The sequence below is a fragment of the Mustela nigripes genome, chromosome 2 (genome assembly GCF_022355385.1).
Source record: "Mustela nigripes isolate SB6536 chromosome 2, MUSNIG.SB6536, whole genome shotgun sequence".
Classification (NCBI taxonomy): Eukaryota; Metazoa; Chordata; class Mammalia; order Carnivora; family Mustelidae; genus Mustela; species Mustela nigripes.
Genome location: NC_081558.1, coordinates 98,179,264 through 98,201,190, shown reverse-complemented (window position 1 = coordinate 98,201,190; position 21,927 = coordinate 98,179,264). Strand labels below are relative to the sequence as shown.

The 21,927-nt window shown below is 40.0% G+C and overlaps 2 protein-coding genes across 4 annotated transcripts in view; one reads left to right on the top strand and one right to left on the bottom strand.

Annotated features, from left to right (window-relative positions):
• The window catches only part of HSPBAP1 (HSPB1 associated protein 1), a 63,239-nt gene extending 48,160 nt beyond the window's left edge, over nt 1–15,079 (top strand). For both annotated transcript variants that reach the window (XM_059391069.1, XM_059391070.1), the window contains exons 7-8: nt 10,107–10,217; nt 10,336–15,079. In XM_059391069.1, coding sequence (XP_059247052.1) covers nt 10,107–10,217; nt 10,336–10,869 — 645 coding nt within the window. In that variant the 3' untranslated portion in view covers nt 10,870–15,079. The remainder of the gene's footprint in view (nt 1–10,106; nt 10,218–10,335) is intronic.
• A 93-nt stretch (nt 15,080–15,172) lies between these two features.
• PARP14 (poly(ADP-ribose) polymerase family member 14) overlaps nt 15,173–21,927 on the bottom strand; it is a 51,336-nt gene continuing 44,581 nt past the window's right edge. For both annotated transcript variants that reach the window (XM_059391067.1, XM_059391068.1), the window contains 2 exons: nt 18,309–18,483; nt 15,173–17,414 (listed from right to left, as the gene is read on the bottom strand). In XM_059391067.1, coding sequence (XP_059247050.1) covers nt 17,125–17,414; nt 18,309–18,483 — 465 coding nt within the window. In that variant the 3' untranslated portion in view covers nt 15,173–17,124. The remainder of the gene's footprint in view (nt 17,415–18,308; nt 18,484–21,927) is intronic.

Below are 21,927 nucleotides of genomic sequence, written 5' to 3'. Positions count from 1 at the left end.
TTGATATGCTACAATTTCTGTATTCAGTGCTCTGTTAATGGGTATTTAGGTCGGAATTAGGGTTTTCAGTGATGAATTATTCTCTTTCTTTTAAGGGTGCACAGTGGGCCCTGATGCTGGTGTGCAGTCTTCTCCTTAGCTGGTGGTGTTAGGAAAGCGGTGTGGGGCTGTCAGGATTTGCCATGTCTGTCCCACATTACCAGTTCTGTCCACATCCAGATGGGCTGGAGATAACTGCTTCTTGGCTCAGGGCCCTTGTTACTAATTGCACAATTCTCAGTCCTGGCTTCTGCCTTTTCTCAAAGAAGAGTCTTTGAATGCTAGGATTTTATTGTTTCATTTCTGCTGGGAAATGAAGGAGGCATTTTCCCTACAATACACTTTGTGTGACCCTAGTTGCCTGCTCTACTTGACAATTAACATGGCTGTCCCGTGAGGCTGAACCAAGGCTTTCTCTGCACCTGTGCCTCTTTAACCAGAGGCTTTGAAGCCTCTGCTCCAGTGGCATCTTACTGTCCTGTACCCAAATCCTGATTGCATTTCTCTTCTCCGTGTGGCTGCTGCCTCCTCCCCTCAGGCTCTCCTTATCCATGGGTACTGGGGAGGGCTTTGGCATAGGTGGAGCCTCAGGGAGACTCTGACAGGAAGCTGCACTGTCTGGGCTTAGAAAAGAGATGTGGCCTTTGTGGGTTAGGTGAGCGGTGTGGTGGGAGATCAGTGGACTCAGCTGGTTAGTTACTTAGCTGCTGGTAGCATGCTGAATTACAGTCAGAGCAAATGTCAAGATACAGTCCAGTCCAAGTCCAGAGTCACATCTGCTAGTACTGACAGTAGTACTGACAGTACTTAGCTTCTCAAGGTGGCTCTTTTCATTGTTAGATTCACCTGCCTGCTTGTAACTATACCCATTATTTCTGAAACTCTACAGAATGTTTTTTTTTTGTTTGTTTTTTAAATATTTGATGATACCTGCCATGTGTCCCTTTAAACTTTTCTTTCCCAGACTCAAAGCCTCTGTTTGCTTTGGTTTCGTTTGGTTTGGTTTGGTTTGGTTTGGTTTTTTTGACAGAGAGAGGGATCACAAGTAGGCAGAGCAGCAGGCAGAGAGAGAGAGAGGAGGAAGCAGGCTCCCTGTTGAGCAGAGAGCCCAATTTGGGGCTTGATCCCAGGACCCTGAGACCATGATCCGAGCCGAAGGCAGAGACTTAACCCCCTGAGCCACCCAGGTGCCCCAAAACCTTCAGTTTCTTTAATAAGTTTTTTTATATGACTTCTTAAAAATTTTTTCAGACTTTTCACCATTTTGATCATAGACTTCAGAACTAAATGCAGGTTTAAGTTATAGGTCTGCCTTTGTTAGCTGTGTAACCTGGATGATCAGTTCATCTCATCTAGCCCAGGTCTCTGCACCTGGGGAACAGGGATTATAATCACACACACTCCAGAGGCATTTAATCCAGCGCCTGCCACATGAGAAGTGTTTAAAAACGGAAACTACTATGAAGAGGAAGAACTATTATGTCGAGAACAACCCTCTTAATGTATAAATACCAGGAGGTCTCAGTTCACGGAATCAAGGTTTCTCCCTCGCATGACTTAGATCCTCAATTTCTTTTTGCTGCTTATAATATTGCAGTAGCTTTTTTTAGGGATCTGATCTCGCTTTGGGCTCATACTCAGCGCGAGAGTGTCCCTGCTTTTTCACCCAGTCAGCTCCCGTGTCAGGTTGCCCTCCGTCGTGAAGCTGTTAAAGCTGGCTCTTTAAACCCACATCCCACACTTCACACTCCCCTCCCTCAGCTTGTACTGTGTTCTTTGGGGTGAGCATTCCAGCTTGCCAAGGTCATTCCAAATTTGATTCTCTTCTGTGTTTTTGGTAAACTCCTTCAAGCGGGCCTGTGCCCTTTTGGTACGTCATCATTTGTCTTGGAATGTATCCTTGCTCTCTGGTACAAGAGGATACCCCAGGATTGCCTTAGACTTTACCTGCCTCCAACTTGGAAGCTGATCATTTCTCCAAGTGGTCATTGTTCCTTTTAGTGGAGAATGGTATTTAGAAACTGAGATTGGGGCTCTAAAGCTGTTGTTTATTGCTATTGGCATGTTGCTGTTTCTAGACCTTTAAATAATAAAACCAGAATGTGATATAGATAGATAGGTAGATAGATAGATAGATAGATATAGGTATATTTATAATTCTAATTTAAGGTTAAATATAGATATTTTCTTATTTGTGTCCATATTTTTTATCTCTTCTCTTACACTGAAAATCATGATCAATCCTAACAGTAACATCTACTTATTTGATACATATTTATGTATCTATATCTATATATATACACACATATATAAATACACACACACACACACAAATATATATAAATATATATATATTTTACCCCTGCCTTGGATGGGAGGGCAGAGAGTGAGAGAGAGAGAATCGTAAGCAGGCTCCATGCCCAGTACGGAACCTGTCATGGGGCTCAGTCTCATAACCCTGAGATCATGACCTGAGCTGAAATCAAGAGTTGAATGCTTAACCAGCTGATCCACCCAGGTGCCCCACCCACTTATTTTTTTCCTTTTTAATTTTTAAATTTTTTTATTAACATATAATGTATTATTAGCCCCAGGGGTACAGGTCTGTGAATCAAGCCAGGCTTACACACTTCACAGCACTCACCATAGCAGATGCCTTCCCCAGTGTCCATAACTCAACCACCTTCTCCCTAGCCCCCTACTCCCGGCAACTCTCAGTTTGTTTTGTGAGATTAAGACTCTCTTATGGTTTGTCTCCCTCTTGATCCCATATTGTTTCATTAATTCCCTTCCTACCCCCCAAACCCTCCACGCTGCCTCTCCACTTCCTCATATCAAGGAGATCATATGATAATTGTCTTTCTCTGATTGACTTATTTCACTAAGCATAATACCCTCTAGTTCATCCATGTTGTCACAAATGGCAAGATTTCATTTATTTTGATTGCTGCATAGTATTTCATATATATATATATATATATATATCACATCTTCTCTATCCATTTATCTGTTGATGGACATTGAGGTTCTTTCCATAGTTTGGCTGTTGTAGACATTGCTGCTATAAACATTTGTCCACCCATATATTTTTTTAAGATGTTATATTTATAATTTCAAAATTCCAATATTATTATTACTAATAATAAAACTTGCAAATAAAATTTAGGATTTCTTTTTAATCCTTTTTATCATTAGACTATATCCCACTAAGGGGCTACAAAGTACTACTGCATTCAGAATTCATTGTGAAGGGATTCTTTTCATTTGTGGCTATGTTACTTAAATTTTAGGTAGGTTTGTTTTGTTTCAGTTTGTTTTCAGCATTAGGATTTACTTTTTTTCATAATTTGACTTTATTTAATATTTTGAATATGTAAAACATTAAATTGTTAAAATGATATTAAAACTCTCCTTTATATAGAGAAGTTTTCTCTTCCTCTCTGTCCCCTCCACTCCATCCCTCTCTCCCCACTAACCCCCACCACAGGGCTCTGTTTCTGTTCTTTTAGTTCATCATTCTAGTGTGTCTTCTTTGTAAACATATATGTAAATAATTAAGTAAATGAATAAATATATTCATGCATGACTTTATATGTGAATAAGAATAGAAACTTGTTTATGTTTCATGTGCTTATTCACACATACTCATATTCCTCTCCTTTCTTATACAGAAAGTAATAAACTAGTGTTCCGCACCCTGCTTTTTTCACATTACAATACTATTCTGAATTTGGTGAATCATAGTACGGAGCAATTTTCACTTTCTTTCCAACAGCTGTGTAGTATCCCACTGTATGGGTGCACCATCGTTCACTTCCTGGTTCCGATGTGGATGGATGTTTGCGTTCTTTCCAGTCTTTTATAATTAGAAATAATGCCAGTGATTAACATTGTGCATATGTTGTTTTATATTTGCTGGAAGAGTGTCTTTGGGGAGAGTCTTAAAAGTGAGTCAGCTTTAATTTTGTTAGGCTTTGCCAAATTTTGCCAAATTTGACAGTGATTGTGCCATTTTGCCTTTCTATCAGTAGCATCTGAGGAAGCTTCTTTTCTCCACAGCCTCACCAACAGGATGTACTGTTGAATTTTTTTGCTTCTGATTTTTGAATCATAGCTGGAAAAAACCTTTCCCTCTTCCAGGTCGTAAAGGAATTCACCAATGCTTTCTTTTAGTTTGGATTGTTTCATTTTTTTACGTTTGGGTCTCTCATCCATTTCAAGGTTTTTACTAGTGTATGGTATAAGGTTGAGATCTATTATTTATTACCAAATGACAATAGAATTGTCAGGGACATCATTTATTTTAAAGTCTGTCTTTTCTGTGATGATTTGAAATATTACCTTAATCATATACCAGATATCTCTGTGTACTTGGGTCTGTTTCTTCCACTGGCCTTTCTTCACATTGTTTCAATGCTTCTACCCTTTTTTACTTAGAGGGGTCTTATAGGATGTTTTTAGTATCTGTAGGGCCAGAAACCTTTTCTTTTGCAGTGTTTTCCTGGCTCTTCTTAAATTTTTTTTTTTTTTTTATTATTTTTTTTTTTTTAGCATGATCTTTAGAATACATCCACCTTCAGGGAGAAAACAATTGATATTTTTATTCCATTTATATGAAATTTAATATGAGCTGTATGGTGTTGAATTGTCCTAACCAGTAATGAGATACCTTTCTTTTTGTCCAAGTCTAGTTGTCTTTGTTCCAGGAGTGTTTTAAAGTTTTCCTCACACTGGATTTGGACATTTCTTTAAAAAAAGGTTTATTCCCGGGCATTTCCTCTTTTTTGGCTGCTGTGGTTAAGTGAGGTGGGTCTTCTCTTCCGTTGTATCATCTGAGTAGATATTGTTTGTATATATGAAGGCTATTGATTTTGTGTTAATTTGAATTATTTTCTTGAGTGTGGTGATTTTTTATTGACTTCCTTGGTTTTTCAGGTTTCTCTCCTATTATCTGAAAATTAAGATACTTTTACCTCTTCCTTTCCAATTTATTTTCCTGTATCTTATTTTCCCTTGTCTAATTACATTAGCTAATACTTCTAAATCAATAATAAATAAATAATGGAGATAGTGGGCATCTTTGTCTTTTTCTGATTTTAGAGAGAATTCTCTAGTGATTTTTTTTTTTTTAAGTAAAATACTGGATTTGGGGGTGAATTGTGTATATATTTTACCATGTTAAGTATCTTTCAATTCATTACTTTTTTGTTTTTTATTTTGTTTTTTAATCCAGAAAAGATGTTAAATATTATTGAATGCCTTTTAAGCACTAATGGAGATGATCATATAATATTCCTCTTTAGTAAATATCTGGTATTTGAGTAAATTAAATCAGTGGATTTCTTAGTATTGATTGAACCATCCTTAATTTCTGGAACAAATCCCATTTGGTTATGATATATCATTTCTTTTTTTTTTTTAAGATTTTATTTATTTATTTGACAGACAGAGATCACAAGTAGGCAGAGCAGCAGGCAGAAAGAGAGAGAGGGAGAAGCAGGCTCCCTGTTGAGCAGAGAGCCCAATGTGGGGCTCGATCCCAGGACCCTGGGATCATGACCTGAGCTGAAGGCAGAGGCTTTAACCCATTGAGCCACCCAGGCGCCCTGATATATCATTTCTTAATGTACTGTAGAATGCCACTTGTTCATATTTTATTTAGATTTGAATTCACCTGGCCTCAAGAGTCTGAAAGCCTTCACTATGGTCTTATTAGAAGCTTGTTTTATACCATTTGTTCAGCTGATTCTCAAAGAATTTTCCAAAGGATTGGTGTCAATGAGTATAAACAAGTCATGAGATAGTACTTACAAGTTTGGTACCCAAGGACTTGATGCTGACTTAAGGTGGATGATTTCTGTCCTTCACCAAACCAGGACTCTCATTCCTCCTTTAACTTCGGCGTACATCACAGTTTGAAAACATTCATTCTTCCTTAAATAACTGGAATGCGGACTAGGATCTAAATGACTATATTTTCCTCTGTCACATGTTGCTTTGATTCTTATCTCTTCAAGTACTGAACCGTAATTTTTTCTTGTTGCCAAATTTAACTCCAAAACCCCTTAGGTTTTAAAACCAACCATATTCCACATAATAACTCAAGCTAAATCCTGACTGTAGTATTCTTGTCACAAGTCACATAGATTTGGGAAAAAAGTAGAAATTCTAGTTCTGTCCAGCTGGCACAATATTCATCTCTTCTCTTTTTCTCTGTTAAAGTGGTATTCTATCTTAATGTATTCCAAAGGATAAAGTATATTCTCAGTTCTTCTCAATTGTGCCTTTTTTTTTTTTAAAAGATTTTATTTATTTATTTGACAGAGAGAGATCACAGTAGGAGAGAGGAAGGGAAGAGATCACAGAGAGAGGAAGGGAAGCAGGCCCCCTGCTGAGCAGAGAGCCCGATGTGGGACTCGATCCCAGGACCCTGAGATCATGACCTGAGCCCAAGGCAGCGGCTTAACCACCTGAGCCACCCAGGCGCCCCTGTGCCTTTTTTTTTTTTTAATTTTATTTATTTATTTGACAGAGATCACAAGTAGGCAGAGAGGCTGGCAGAGAGGGAGAGAGAGAGAGAGAGAGAGAGGAGGAAGCAGGCTCCCTGCTGAGCAGAGAGCCCGATGCGGGGCTTGATCCCAGGACCCTGGGATCATGACCCGAGCCAAAGGCAGAGGCCTTAACCCACAGAGCCACTCAGGCACCCCTCAATTGTGCCTTTTTTAATCCTTTTCTTTTAGTATTCCTCCTTATTCTTGTTGTATTGAAATGCATTTATTTTATTGGTACTTTTTCCAAACTTAAAACAATTTTTTCTGTTAATTTTTAAAGGCTTTCCTTTTGCTCTAATAATTTTTCCATTATTATGTCTTTCATTGTATTTATACCTATAAAATAATATGTAGGTAACATATTTGTAGTGGTGTAATTTTGCTCACCCCCTCTCCTTTCTGGATGCAGGGGAGTGGGAGGTACAGCCTTCCAGTTACAGAATGAGTAAGTCACAGGGATGACAGGTGCAGCGTGGGGAATCTAGTCAGAGGTGTTGCAGGAATGTTGGATGGTGACAGATGGTACCTATGCTTGTGAGCACGGCAAAGCCTATAGAGCTGTTGAATCCTGATGTCATACACCTGAAACGAATGTAACACTGTGTTGATTATACTTCAATTAAAAAAAATTCTTAGAGGTTCTGAGAGCTTCTAGGAGTTTTACTTCTTTAAAATTTCACTTGCTTTAAACAAATGCAGCTTTCTAAAACCCTGTTAAGAAGAAAATGGACTTTAGTTTCCCAAATAAATACATTTGAATACTCAGTGGAAAAACAGTAAAGTGTACAGTTCAGAAATTTTATGTATAGTCAAGAATTATGCAATACTACCATAATCAATTTTTGAACATTTTCATCAACCTAAAAAGAAACCCTATATATATGAGTATTTGCTCTCTGATTTTCCTCTGTAACCGTAAGTGGTCACCAACCTATTTTCTGTCTCTCTAGATTTGCCAATTCCGGAATCATGTAGTACATGGTTTTTTTGTGGCCAGCATCTTTCATTCAGTATTACATGTTTTCAGGATTTATCTATGTTATAGCATGTATCAGTACTTGATTCCTTTTTATGGCTAAATAATATTCCATTGAATGGATATACACATTTTGTTTATCTACTCATCAGCTGGTGGACATGTGGGTTGTGTCTACTTTTTGCAGTTACAAATAATGCTATTACTGACATTTATGTACAAGTTTTTATGTGACCATATGTTTTCATTATCTTGCATGTACATTTAGGAGTGGAATTTCTGGATCCTTTGGTTTGGTATAATGGATCGTAAAGACTCTGGTCTGAGTTTCAGTCTGGAGTCTGAAATCTGTAGGATGGCTAACAGACTAGAAACCCACTCATTCAGGATTTCTGTTAGAATCCTGAGGCACAATACCTTATTCTCTAGGAAACCTTAGTTTTTGCCTCAGGCCTTCACCTGAGGTCTACCTACATTATTGAAGATAATTTCCTTTACCTAAAGTCAACTGATTTTAAAGGTTAATCATCTTCAAAGTATTTTCACAGCAACATTTAGACTAGGGTTTGGCCAAACAACTAGCCTAACCAAGTTAGCTAATAAAATTAACCACCACATTTGGCAACTCTGTGTTTAGCCTTTTGAGGAACTGCCAGGCTGTTTCTTTCTTTTTTTTTTTTTTAAAGATTTTATTTATTTATTTGACAGAGAGAAATCACAAGTAGGCAGAGAGGCAGGCAGAGAGAGAGAGAGGAGGAAGCAGGCTCCCTGCTGAGCAGAGAGCCCGATGCGGGACTCGATCCCAGGACCCTGAGATCATGACCTGAGCCAAAGGCAGCGGCTTAACCACTGAGCCACCCAGGCGCCCTGCCAGGCTGTTTCTAAAGCCATTTACATTCTGACCAGCAATGTGTGACTATTCTGATTTCTCCACATCCTCACCAACACTTGTTATTATCTGTCTTTTTTATGATAGTCATACTAGTGTGGAGTGGTGTCTTATCATGGAAATTTCATTCATTTTCACTGTGGTATGATATTCTCTTATATAAGTGTACCCCATTTTATTGGTTCCCTGTTCTGTTGATGGATAATTGAGTTGTTTCCAATTTTTTGCTTTTATAAATAGGATATTCTTGTACACATGTACAAGAGTTTCTCTAAAGAATATATATTTCTTGCCCATGTGGGTAGCTCAGTTGGATGAGTGACTGCCTTCGCCTCAGGTCGTGATCCTGGAGTCTTGGGATCAAGTCCCACATCAGGCTCCCTTTTCGGCAGGGAGTCTGCTTCTCACTCTGACCTCTTTCCTCTCATGCTCTCTCTCTCAAGCTCTCTCTCTCTCTCTCCCCCAAATAAATTAATAAAATCTTTTTTAAAAAGTATGTATTTCCTGGGTGCAGAAATTCTGGTCTGCAGGGGGTACAATACCCAAGTTTACAAGATAACACCAACATGTTTTCCAGATGGCCATACCAGTTTGCACTCCCACCATCAGTGAGTCCGTCAATGCACATTTTTCTACCACTTGGAATTATCAGACTCTCTTTTGCCAATTTCACCAGTTTCTCGATTTGCATTTCCCTGATTATTCATTAGGTCAAACATATTTTCATGGGTTTTTAAAAAAGATTTTTATTTATTTATTTGACAGACAGAGATCACAAGCTGGTAGAGAGGCAGGCAGAGAGAGAGAGAGGAAGGGAAGCAGGCTCCTTGCTGAGCAGAGAGCCCAATGTGGTGCTCAATTCCAGGACCCTGGGATCATGACTTGAGCCGAAGGCAGAGGCCTTAACCCACTGAGCCACCCAGGCTCAGTTTATTAAAGGTTTATTAAAACCTTTCACGTTTTAATAAATATGTGATTGCTCTTTTTCTGAAATGCTTGTCTTCATGCCTCTTGCCTATTTTTAAAAATTGGATTATTTGTTTGATGTGTATAGATTCTTTATATATCCTGGATATTAACCTTTATCAGTTTTATGTATTACACATATCTGGTTTGCTTTTTTTCCTTTTGTTGCCTTTTGATGAACAGAAGTCGTTGATTTAAATGTAATTTATCCTTAATGCTCTAATTTATGCTTATTATGTCTTTAAAAAACCATATTTGGATTTTTAGCCATTTCATTCTTGTGGCCAAGCATGTTTATTATAATTTTTCTTCCATTAAGAAAGTTTTTAAAATTCTTAAGTATTATTTCTATGTATGTAGTGCCTTTTTTAAAAAATATTTTAAACTTGTCAACAAATGAAAGAGATTGGAAGAAACATCACAAAGTAGTTCATTCTTAAGGGCTATGTCTTATAGACAGGATAAAACTTCAATGTGGTCGGTGAAATATTTTACAACTCTTCTAGATGTCAGGTGATAGTGAATACAGAAAAGTTGTGATCTGCCAAAACATGTTCCTTCCTTCTCTAAAAAAGCTTATATTAATGAGCAAACAGGGCCCACAATTAATAGAGACTCTACTCTGTTTTAAGCCATGAGACAAAGTGACAGATGAAAACAATGTGCTTTTTAAATCTTGCCTCAGGAAGAGGACCACCAAGCCCGAGTAGAAGAGGCAATCACACGCATGCTTGTGTGTGCCCTGAAGACTGCAGAGGATCCAACCAATACCAGAGCTTGGTTAAACCCAACTGAGGTAGGTTGTTCATCGTGGCAGTTAGTTTCCTGTGATTAATCAACCCTTGCTAGAACATTTGTTTTCTAATTTATGTAAGTGCATATAGCCATTCTAAGGAGTTTTACTTTTTCCCTAGGTTGAGGAAACATCCCACGAAGTCAATTGTCGCTACTTAAATAGAGCTGTTTCTGCCCTTTTTGATCATTACAGAACATCTAAGGTCATAGAAATCCAAGCCCTGAGAACAAATAGAGAGGACATGAAACAGGAGGGCTTGAATGTGCACAATCGCACGGCGGTGGAACAAACAGGTGGCCAGGACGTAATCCTGGGAACAGGAAAATGGGAGGCAGCAAGTCCCTTTGGCCCTGATCTGGTTCCTGTAATACTGAGTTCTGAAGAACTACCCTCAGAGAGAGGAGGCATATTTGAAGGTGATGGTAAAGACTTTGTAGGCAAAGATGGAGAACACTCTGGAAAACTGCGTTGTACCAAGAGGCAACGAATGACGAGTAAAAGTGAGGATGCAGTTGTGGAACAAATTGCTTCAAATAGTAGTATGGCTCCTTCTCAAACATTCATTTCTACAGATGACTTGCTGGACTGCTTGGTGAATCCACAAGTAACCAGGATAGTGGCACAACTTCTGATACAAGGAAGAAGTTTGTAGTTCTAAGGAAATGACTTTTAAAATAATACTTTAAAAATATTTTTAAGTAGTTTGATCATTAAATAAAAAAATGGCAGAGCACAAAATTAATTTGTAGGCCAGCGTGCTTGTAAATGCACTTGTTCTTTAGACCTAATTGTGTTTCAGTCTCTTGCCACCTTCATTCACGAACATCGCTCTCCGAGCCAGCCGGCTCTTTGTTACTTGTTAGGCATTCTTTCTTCAGTGACTTTGCCTTTCCTCTCACATCTGGTCCTTTTAGCTGATCTCAAATGTAAGCCCCAGGTGTTCTTAACAGAAAGTAATACCTCTTCAGCAGTCTCAAGGCGAGGTCGGCCTGCTGCTTGTTTTTGTAAATAAAGGTTTACTGGAGCACAGCCATGCCATTCATTACATATTGCTGATGGCAGCTTTAGAGTTACAGTGTCAGAGTTGAGCAGTGACCAAGCCAGTGTGGCCCGCAAGACTGAAAATACTGTCTATCCCCTCAGAGAGAAAGTTTGCCAACCCCTGGCCAAATGCATCCATTGGGTGGCTTCTAGCCTTGATCCAAAGTGATTGATTACACCTATGACACCTGCAGAATTTTCACTGGCTAATCCCTGTCACCCAGAGCAGGATACCAATCAGGAAAAAAGTCGGCAGGGTCCAATATAAGGCTTCATTATGGAAGGAACTGGGACATCTAGGAACACTAGTCCTGGGAAGGAAAAGCACTGGATGTTACTGGCTCCTGCAATGGACTAAAGGTTTGGTCTAGTGGGATTGAGCCTTCTTTCATTACATTTGCAAGAAGATCTGGGGATAATTATTACCATTACTGTCTAACTAAGACTTTAGAAATTAGGGCACGTGGGTGGCTTAGTCAGTTAAGCATCTGCCTTCAGCTCAGGTCATGATCCCACGTCCTGGGATCGAGTCCTGAATCAGGCTTCAGGGGGTCTGCTTCTCCCTCTACCCCTCTCTCTGCTCCTGATCTCGAGCTCTCTCTCCCTCTCTCTCTCTCATATAAATAAAATCTAAAAAAAAAAAAAAAAAAAAGAATTTAGAAATTAGAAAAGTGTATGGATCTCTGAGTAACCATTTGTGAAACAAATATATAACAAAAGGTAAGCAAATTAATCTTTTAAGATGAAGTGACTACTGGCTCCATCCTTGTCAGTCTTCAGATTCAGGGTATCAAGTACATCCAAAGAAAACATATGCCTTCTAGCAGTGAGGGAGGTGTTATATGAACATGTCCAGGAAAAGAAGGGTCTGGAAGAGACCTGTCTGTAGCACTTACTATGATTGACCATTGTATACCTATTTATTTTCTTCCCCAATCAGAATGTCACTCCATGGGGTATGGACTTTGTTTTGATTATTATGGAGTCACAGAGCATTGATCAGAGTGCCCAGCATAGGGTAGGGGCTTGTTCAGTATTTGGCTGAGTGGATTATAAAAGGAAGAACTTGTTGGCAACACTCCATCAAACACATTGTGGTAGAGGGTGTTGTGGCCAAGGATAAGATGTCTGTTCCCCTTAGTAGGTAGATCCTTATTGCAGAACTAGACATACTGTTTTCTTCAGATATTTTATTTTTGATGTTTGCTACTCCTTTGACTACTGTTTTTCAAATTGCAGATTGTGGCCCATTAGTAAGTAATAAAATCGATATAGTGGGCAAGACCAGCATTTTTTTTTAAATATTTTATTTATTTATTTGACAGACAGAGATCACAAGTAGGCAGAGAGCGGGCAGAGATAGGAGGAAGCAGGCTCCTGCTGAGCAGAGAGCCCGACGTGGGGCTCGATCCCAGGACCCTGGGATCACGACCCGAGCCAAAGGCAGAGGCTTCAACCCACTGAGCCACCCAGGGGCCCCAAGACCAGCATTTTTTAAAAGTTAAATAGAATAGGTTATTTCAGTGAATTCATTAGTAAGTATAAATATTATTTCATGAAATTTCCCAGGAAAAGTATTTTTTTTGGATAAATATATTTCATATAACTTTTCAGTTGTATCTGTGTATGAACTGGGCCTGATATAAATTGTTTTTCTTCATGTCCTCCTGTAGGTTGGGGTCACAAAAGTTTGAAGGAGATTCTGAAACAAAGCACTTGATGCAGTTGGAGGTAACAGTCTTTGACATGCAGAGAGCTGGAAAGAGAGTTAAGACATTAGTATGAAGGGATTTCTAAGTATAAATGGGTGATGGGAGATAGTTTCCTGATTTTATCAAGATAGAGATCTTGGCTATCTGTGAAGGAGAGTATGTCAGTGAGGAAAGATAGTCAAACGGGGGGACCATTGGGCGCTCAGGGAGCTGGGTCCCATTTCATCCTGCATTTCTTGTATAAGCAAGCATGTGTGAGTGAAATTATTAGATAAATATATTGACCCTGCAGAGGCCAGAGGCCTTAAAGACTACAGGCTCATCCCCTGCTCCCAGGACCGGGCCACTCCTGGGTGGGGCAACAGGTTCCAGCTCATCTCACTGAGTCTCACTGAGACTGTAAGAACTACAAACAAAAGTTCTATTAAGAATATAGCTGAGCAACAGCAAAGGAAACAGTCAACAAAACAAAGAGGCAACTCACAGAATGGGAGAAGATATTCACAAATGACTCTCTAGACAAAGGGCTGATATCCAAGATGTATAAAGAACTCCTCAAACTCAACACTCACAAAACACATAATCACGTCAAAAAATGGGCAGAAGACATGAACAGACACTTCTCCAAAGAAGACATACAAATGGCTAACAGACACATGAAAAAATATTCATCATCATTAGCCATTAGGGAGATTCAATTCAAAACCACATTGAGATACCACCTTACACCAGTTAGAATGGCCAAAATTAACAAGACAAGAAACAAGTGTTGGAGAGGATGTAGAGAAAGGGGAACCCTCTTACACTGGTGGTGGGAATGCAAGTTGGTGCAGCCACTTTGGAAACCAGTGTGGAGATTCCTTGAGAAATTAAAAATAGAGCTTCTCTATGACCCTGCAATTACACTACTGGGTATTTACCCCAAAGATACAAATGTAGTGAAAAGAAGGGCCATCTGTACCCCAGTGTTCATAGCAGCAATGGCCACAGTTGCCAAACTGTGGAAAGAGCTAAGATGCTCTTCAACAGACGAATGAATAAAGAAGATAAGGTCCATATATGCAATGGAGTATTATACCTCCATCAGAAAAGATGAATATACAACTTTTGTATCAACGTGGACAGGACTAGAGGAGATTATGCTGAGTGAAATAAGTCAAGCAGAGAGAGTCAATTATCATATGATTTCACTTACTTGTGGAGCATAAGGAATAACATGGAGGACATTAGGAGAAGGAAAGGAAGGGTGAATTGGGGGAAATTGGAGGGGGAGATGAACCATGAGAGACTGTGGACTCTGAGAAACAAACTGAGGGTTTTGGAGGGGAGGGTAGAGGGATAGGTGAGCCTTGGTGGGTACTAAGGAGGGCAGGTATTGCGTGGAGCATTGGGTGTGGTGCATAAACAATGAATCTTGGAACACTGAAAAAATAATTTTTTTTTTAAGTTAAAAAAAAGTACGGCTCAGCGTTGCACCTAACATGTCCAGGCATCAGTAAGGCTAACCTGTCCAGTTGGCACAGTGGCTAAGACCCATGAGCTTTTCATGGCCCCAAAATGTTTTAGTTTCTTTTGAATTTTTTAAAAAAACCCATATAATCTAGTTTTCGTTGCATTCATGTTTGTATCAGTGCAGTTGGAAAATGTAATTGTTAATACTTTTTCACTTTTTATGGAGTAAGGGGCCCATGAAGGCAGAAGTCTCTGGAGCCATGAAAGTCATAGGCAGTTCGAGTATCAGGATTATCAGAATCATTTGAGGTGTTTGCTGAAAATGCAGATATCTAGGCACCTCTCTAGAGCTACAGAACGTGACTCCTTTGGGGTGGGCCAGGACTTGCTAGCTCAGCAAACACTTAAGGACCTAAGATGATACCTAAGGACCTAAACACTAAGGACCTAAGAATACCAAAAATGTTTAAAAATCTCTGGCCCTAGAGGAATCCCCTAAGACCCATCACAGTCTTGAATTGAGCTTGGTTTAGCAGGAGCTTCCTGTGGGAGTCCATCTGCCCTTCAGATTTACTGAACTAAACCTGTACTGCGCTCTTACTGTCATTTTCAGATGAATATTATTAACACTCTGGGCACCCCCTGATGCTCTCATGGTTTCTTGTAGTCTTTTATCAACAGTGGCCTGTGTTTATCATTCAGCTTTCCTGTATCTAGATGCCCTTAAGGATAAAGAGGTTTACCACCAGATAGTTTCCAAGTATTTTATTCAAAAAGGAGGTACATGACATTTCTTTAGATTGAGGATAACTATTACATTTACTGACTGGATGAGCTGAGCTCAGAGGCCGGTGGCTGGGAAGCCATGCCCAAGCAATAATGAGTCAAGCCACTTAACAAACTAACAGCAACAGGGGCACTTGGGTGGCTCAGGCAGGTAAGCATCTGATGCTTGATTTCAGCTCAGGTCAGATAGGGCCCCGTGTCAGGCTCTGCACTCAGCAGGGAGTCTGCTTGAGATTCTCTCCCTTTCTCTCTCTCTCTCTCTCTCAAAATAAATAAATCTTAAAAAACAAAGCAAAACAAAAACCAGCAAGAAAAACTTCAAGATGTCCGTTAATGAAGTGGAACTCTGGTCCCCTCAACTTCCTGTACTTGAGGCAAGTAGTTCACAGCAGCCAAGGAAGAGCTCCTTTCGCCTCCTCGCAACACCCCCTAATGTCAGAGCGCACCACCTGCACAGGGCATCAGCTCTAGCCTCTTGGCCTACAGAGCTTCAAATGAAGACTCTAACAGAAACCAAAGCCAGAAGGAAAAAGCCAAGGAAATATGAGGGTCATTCATAGATTACCTGAGATGCTCCCGAAATGGTAACATTAATCTAAAGGCTATGCTCTGTAGTGGTGTAGTGGTAACACAGGAATCGGGACTGGGTTTCTGTCTCTAAGGGCTACCACCTAGGTGACCCCAGGCAAGGAAGCTTCTTATACTCTGAGCGTCAGTTTCCCCAACTTTAAGATGGGGATACAATTCTTACCTGACAGGATTGTTTGGAGGAATAAGATAAATACTATAAAGCACATATTATATTACCTGGTACGATCTAGGCACTCAATAAACAGTGTCTGAATCTGAAATTTATCTGGGGAAAATTTTTTTAAAAACCAACACTACTATTTAATAGATACTGAGCTAGAAAATTAGCAGTATGGCTTCTTAATTCCTCTGGTTTATTTAAAGTCTTTAAAATCATCAACAGCTAGACTGCCAAGGAAAATATTAATAATACTGGAACTCACTTAATCTTAATAGAAGGGTTTCACCCTGAAAGTATCCCACTGTTGTCACTGTCATCTAATTTCTGTCACCAACAGAAGTTAGATGAAGGCAGATTTGGGGTCAACATGGAAAAGGACCACTCGGAGCCAGAACTGCTGTGTTGCACAAGTCCATGGGACCCAGTTCCCATGGGCCACAAGCTAGACCATGGCCCCTCAACTGTACAGGACACAGAAGCCAGGCTGGAGTTGTCCCACATGTCCCACTGCACATGGTGCAGTTTGTGAAGAACAGAATTCCCTGTCACAGAATCTGTTCAATTTAAGGCAAAGTGACAAGTCAAGGATATTAAAGAGATGGCTCCTACTTTGGTTGGAGTCTAACTAATTTTTTTCTTTCTTAGTTGGTTTATGGAATGTTCTGGAGCATCTATTTACATCAGGCATAGATCTCAGCCCAGGAATTAAAAAAAGAGAGAGAGACAACATCCCTGGCCGCCTGGAAATGAGCAGTCCTCCCCACTCAGTAATACTGTGCTTCTCACAGGAATATGGCATCCCAACGTGATATACAGCTGTCTCCTTTGCAGCAGCGCTGAAATTGCATAGCTGTGCTCTCTTCCTTTAAGGTGAACTCATTCTCTCCTTCCCAAGACTACAACCCTGTTCTTTCCTTCTGCAGATTTGATGTCCATGGTTGTGGATACACCGTTGTAACTAAGTTATGTGATTTAAATTCTCAAATGTATTGCTGTTAAGATAGGTTCATTCCAGGTATGAAGGAGAAGTTGAAGAAAGTCTGATTTCAGTGACAAGGATCCTTTGATCTTACAAAATGCTGTTAAGAGGAAAAAAAATCTAAAACTTGTTTTACAACTTGGCATGTATAGACGAGCAATGTCTTCTGGGAAGGATACTCAGATGTTAATTGGTAAAAGTAATGAGGTACTCTGGGTAAGCCTGGTAGTCATAAAATACCACAAATAAGTGGGGATTCCGCACACAATCTGTGACAGTGTCATACAGGTCAGTAGGGTTTTCAGGGCTCTTTGGAGGAGGCACAATTAGTGAGTGATTTCCACGTGTGTAGTTTCCAGTAAGTACTCGCACATAGTACATATGCTTTCTCCCATGGCTGTCTGGTCTGGAGTATATATCATTAGCAGAATAACAGGCATCAACAGCAAAATAGGTTCCCTTTCCATATGCCACAGCTGTGAAGAGAAAAAACATTTTTAAGAGGTTCAGTTTACATTGGGTATTTACCTCCAAAGATAGAAATGTAGTGAAAAGAAGGGTCATCTGTACCCCAATGTTCATAGCAGCAATGGCCACATTCGCCAAACTGTGGAAAGAGCTAAGATGTCCTTCAACAGACAAATGGATAAAGAAGATGTGGTCCATATACACTATGGAGTATTATGCCTCCATCAGAAAGCATGAATACCCAACTTTTATATCAACATGGATGGGACTGGAAGAGATGCTGAGTGAAGTAACTCAAGCAGAAAGAGTCAATTATCACACGGTTTCACTTACTTGTGGAGCATAAGGAATAACACGGAGGACATTGGGAGATGGAGAGAAGTGAGTAGGGGGAAATCAGAGGGGGAGATGGACCATGAGAGACTGTGGACTCTGAGAAACAAACTGAGGATTTAGGAGGGGTGGGGGTGGGGGATGGGTGAGCCAGGTGGTGGGTTTTAAGGAGGGAATGTATTGCATGGAGCACTGGGCGTGGTGCATAAACAATGAATCTTAGAACACTGAAAAAACAAAGTTAAAAAAACAAGTTCAGTTTAGTCTATAATCTTATGTGTTTACCCAATACGTCAAATAAGGTTAAAATAATGTTCAGTTCTTCTCTCCAAAGCCTCCTAAAATTTTTTTTTCATGTGTTTTAAATTTTTAAATGTCATTCCTCCAACCCAGAGGTCCAGGCAGTTCTTCTGGGGTGAAACATAACGAGCACAGCCTTGAAACTCTGGCCGCAGCATGGCCGCCAACCACGAAGGGACACAATGCAATCAGTCCACACTGTCCCTCGCCAGTTTGGGTTCTCACAGCTGACACCCCATTCAGAGCAGCCAGATTACTTGCTTTCTTACCGTTCTTTCCAGCATAACTGCGGTTAAAGCCATTTCGGTTGACATGTGGCACGGAGTCAGCATCTGTCCCATGGAAGAGCTGCTTCTCATTGTTTTTATGCCCGTTCTTGGTATCCATGGTTTTCTTCCTTGTTTGGTAGCAATTCCAGAGATCTGGATTCTGGATCCTCTCAATCTGCAAATCAACAAGGAGAAATATTCTGTCGGTGCCAAGAGCCTTTGGCAAGATACAGATATGACCATTATTTTTCATAAATAAAAATTAAAATAAGTTCAATGCCAGATGGCACCATTCTACATTCAGAAATCTTTTTAGATCCAGTGTTTCACAAAAGCAGACCTTGGGAAGAGATTTAATTTCAGTTTTTAACATCTTGTACTGCACTACATGAGAGCAAACAGTGTTTAGGATTTGACCAAGCCTCCCCAACTCCTGCTTTTTATCTTCAGTTCAATGGCTGCTCTGGTTGCTGTCTACTTCACTCGGTCCCTTGGCCTCTCTCCTCCTCAGTCCTTTTGGGACACTGGTTCACCTGGTTAGCCACGTTCTACTGGTGGGAGAAGCACTAGAGGATCTAGTCCAGAAGGAAGTTAATTGATGAAAATTAGTCTCTGATGCGGTTGGAAGAGTGGGGCACGAGTCCTGGTGGGGTGAGATCTGGTTGCAGATCATAGTGTCCATGATTTGACCATCCTCTTTGGGAAGTGGCCTCTATTGTGTGTTGGAAATGCCTTGTGTCCTGGATAGCAGGACCCAGGAGGAATCAGACAGATCTTGACTCTATAAGCAAACTTGCTTGAGTTCTTATAAAAAAAAAGAAAAGAAAATCTAGACAAGACAGAGTCAGAATATAGGACATTCTATAACACAACTGGCTTAAACTCTTTTAAAAATTCAGTATTATGAAAAATTATTTTTTAAAATGTAAGAGTGCCATTCTAGATCAGAAGAGACAGAGGAGACAGAATGACCAAAGGCCTACTGGAGAGGGGAGAGTGATAAGAGAGTAAGCAGTTGGGGAAATCTGAATATGGATTCTATTAGATATTACCGAACTACTGTACATTTTTAAATATGGGATAGCAGTGTTGTTATTTAGGAGACTGTCTTTATTCACAGGAGATATGCACTAAAATATTCAGGAGTGTCATGATATCTGCAACTTACTTTCAAATGCTTCAGCAAAAACCCAAAGAGAGAGAAAGGCAAGTGTGGCAAAATTATTCCATCAATGTGGAAGTTTACGGATGTTAAAAATCTTAGTCACAGGCCCTAACCGTCATGGAGGATAATAACCACCTATTTTTAGTGTTTTCACACTGTTAGGGATTTCTACAGAGGTACCATAAGTAGCTTTACGTCTATCTGTTTCACACACTGGACTTTCACATAGGATTTTATTTGAGAGAAGGATCCACTAAAAAAAAAAAAAAAAAAAAAAAAACAGTGAAATCATTTCTATGGCCATTCCCTAAAACATGGCAAGGGCCCCCTGCAGACATTGGTGGTCCACTGGACTGTCCTTTTCTGTCTGGACTTGGCATCTCATCAAAATGGGCCAATCAGCCACTACCAGATAGATGACTGTGCTTGGTATCTGAAATGAAACTTACTTGCTTTCTCAGAATCAGCCCATGAGAGTGCTGCATACTTGAACCACATTGTTTTGGTACCTCAGAATTGTTTTGCTTGAAGGGATTAAAAATAAAAGCAATGGTATAAAATATGATACTGAATATATTGTGAGGTTGATTTTGGAGATATTCTCCAGCACCTGTTCACAGGCCAAATCTCTCAAGTAGTGTCAGCACTGTGAAAAGCTGAGAGTCTCCCGAGCACATGGTTTTCTTTCTGATTGACAGAAATGGTGACTCTTGAGGCTGGGTGTTTACTTCTTTACTTTGTCTACTAGGAAGCTCAGAAACAATCCTGTGAACCTCTCGTAACTATCCAGGAACTCGTGTATTTTTGTAAATAGATAATACCTCTGTATTTATTTTTTCTTCCCTCTTTTTTTTGTCCATTTTCTTCATTTATTTATTTTATCTGAAGGTATGATGCATATCTTTGTAAGAAACGCCAAGTCTTCTTGAGTTATGTACTTAAGTACATGAATAAAGAGCGGTGTTAGAAATAGGGAGTAAGAAAAATTTGCAAAGAGAGAAAACGCAGGGCTTACTGGCAAACTCGTTATGATGGATGAAGGGAAGGCACCCAAAGATATCTAGGTTTACTCAGAAAGTGGTGGACCAAGGACAGAAGTGAGAAAGGAAAAGGAAATGGTGAGATGATGGGTTAGGTTGAGAGAAACTGATTTGCAGCTACATAGGCAAGCAGAGATTTTATAGGTCCCTGGAATATGTTGTAAAGCTTGATCAAAGGTCCAGGTTGATGAGATTGATTGGGAGCTACCAACATTGAAATAACAGCTGAAGCCAAGAAGGGAAAAACTTTTCCTGGAGAAGTGCAGAGACAGAAGACCAAAATATAAGTAATGTGGGTAAAGCTAGGATTAGGGGTTTGGAGGAGAAATAGATAACCAGGATAACGAAAGGAAAATTAGTTAAAGAAGAAAGCATTAATATCAGATTGCCCCAGATCAAATGGAAACATAATTTCAAAGAGCAATAGTGATGTTTGAAAGTGTAATGTTCCAGGGGTGCCTGCGTGGCTCAGCTGATTTAGTGTCCACTTTTGACTTCGCCTCAGGTCATGATCTCAGGGTTGTGGGATCAAGCCCTGCGTCAGGCTCTGTGCTCAGCTGGGGGGTCTGCTTGAGATTGTCTCTCTCTCTGCTCCTCCCCCAACTCGTGTGTGCTCTCACTCTCTCAAATAAATCTTTTTTTTTTTTTTTTTAAGTGGAAGTTGCCGAAATAAGGGCGATGAAAAGGAAAGGACTATTGGATTTATCCTGGAAGCGTGCACTGCTGATCTGTGCATGGCAGGGCAGGAGCATACGATCCTGAACTGAGGGCCTCTGCCTCTGTGGTGTCTGCTAGTTGCCAAATCAATCCTGAAGCTCTGTCTTTGTTTTTTTTTAATTACGTGGCTTCAGGAATTCTTGTGATTTTGCTTTATAGGGTTGGGTGAGGGAATGTCCATCTTAATCCTCCTGGGCTAACTTTTGGAACTTTTCCTTTTTCTTGGAGCCGCTGGTCTTGCTTCCAGCAGCCTCCACACGTCCACCACTGAGTGGCTTCTCCTCGGGAGGAAGAGACTTTCCTTTTTTCTTGGGGACCTTCCCCTTTCTTTCCTCTTTAGAGTCACTCACTGGTTCTTCCTCTGGGGGAAGATTTCTTCCTCTTGGGAAGACTTCTACCAGCTGTCTCTTCAAGATCACTACTAACCAGCTCCTTCCTAAGTCAACACCTGGTTTTAGTATTCTAATATCATATGGCAATCTAATATTATATTGTAATACCTGACAGGATCTCCATTTTAACGTGTCTGTAATAATGGTAATAGGAGTAGAATCTACAACCTAAAATCTGATTACCATAGAATATTCTAATTCTGAGCCAAAAAAAGGGGGGGATGGGAAATTAATGCAAATGTATTTATATATTTATCCAGGACCACTCATTTCCATCATTAAGAAAATTCCATGTCAGGGGCACC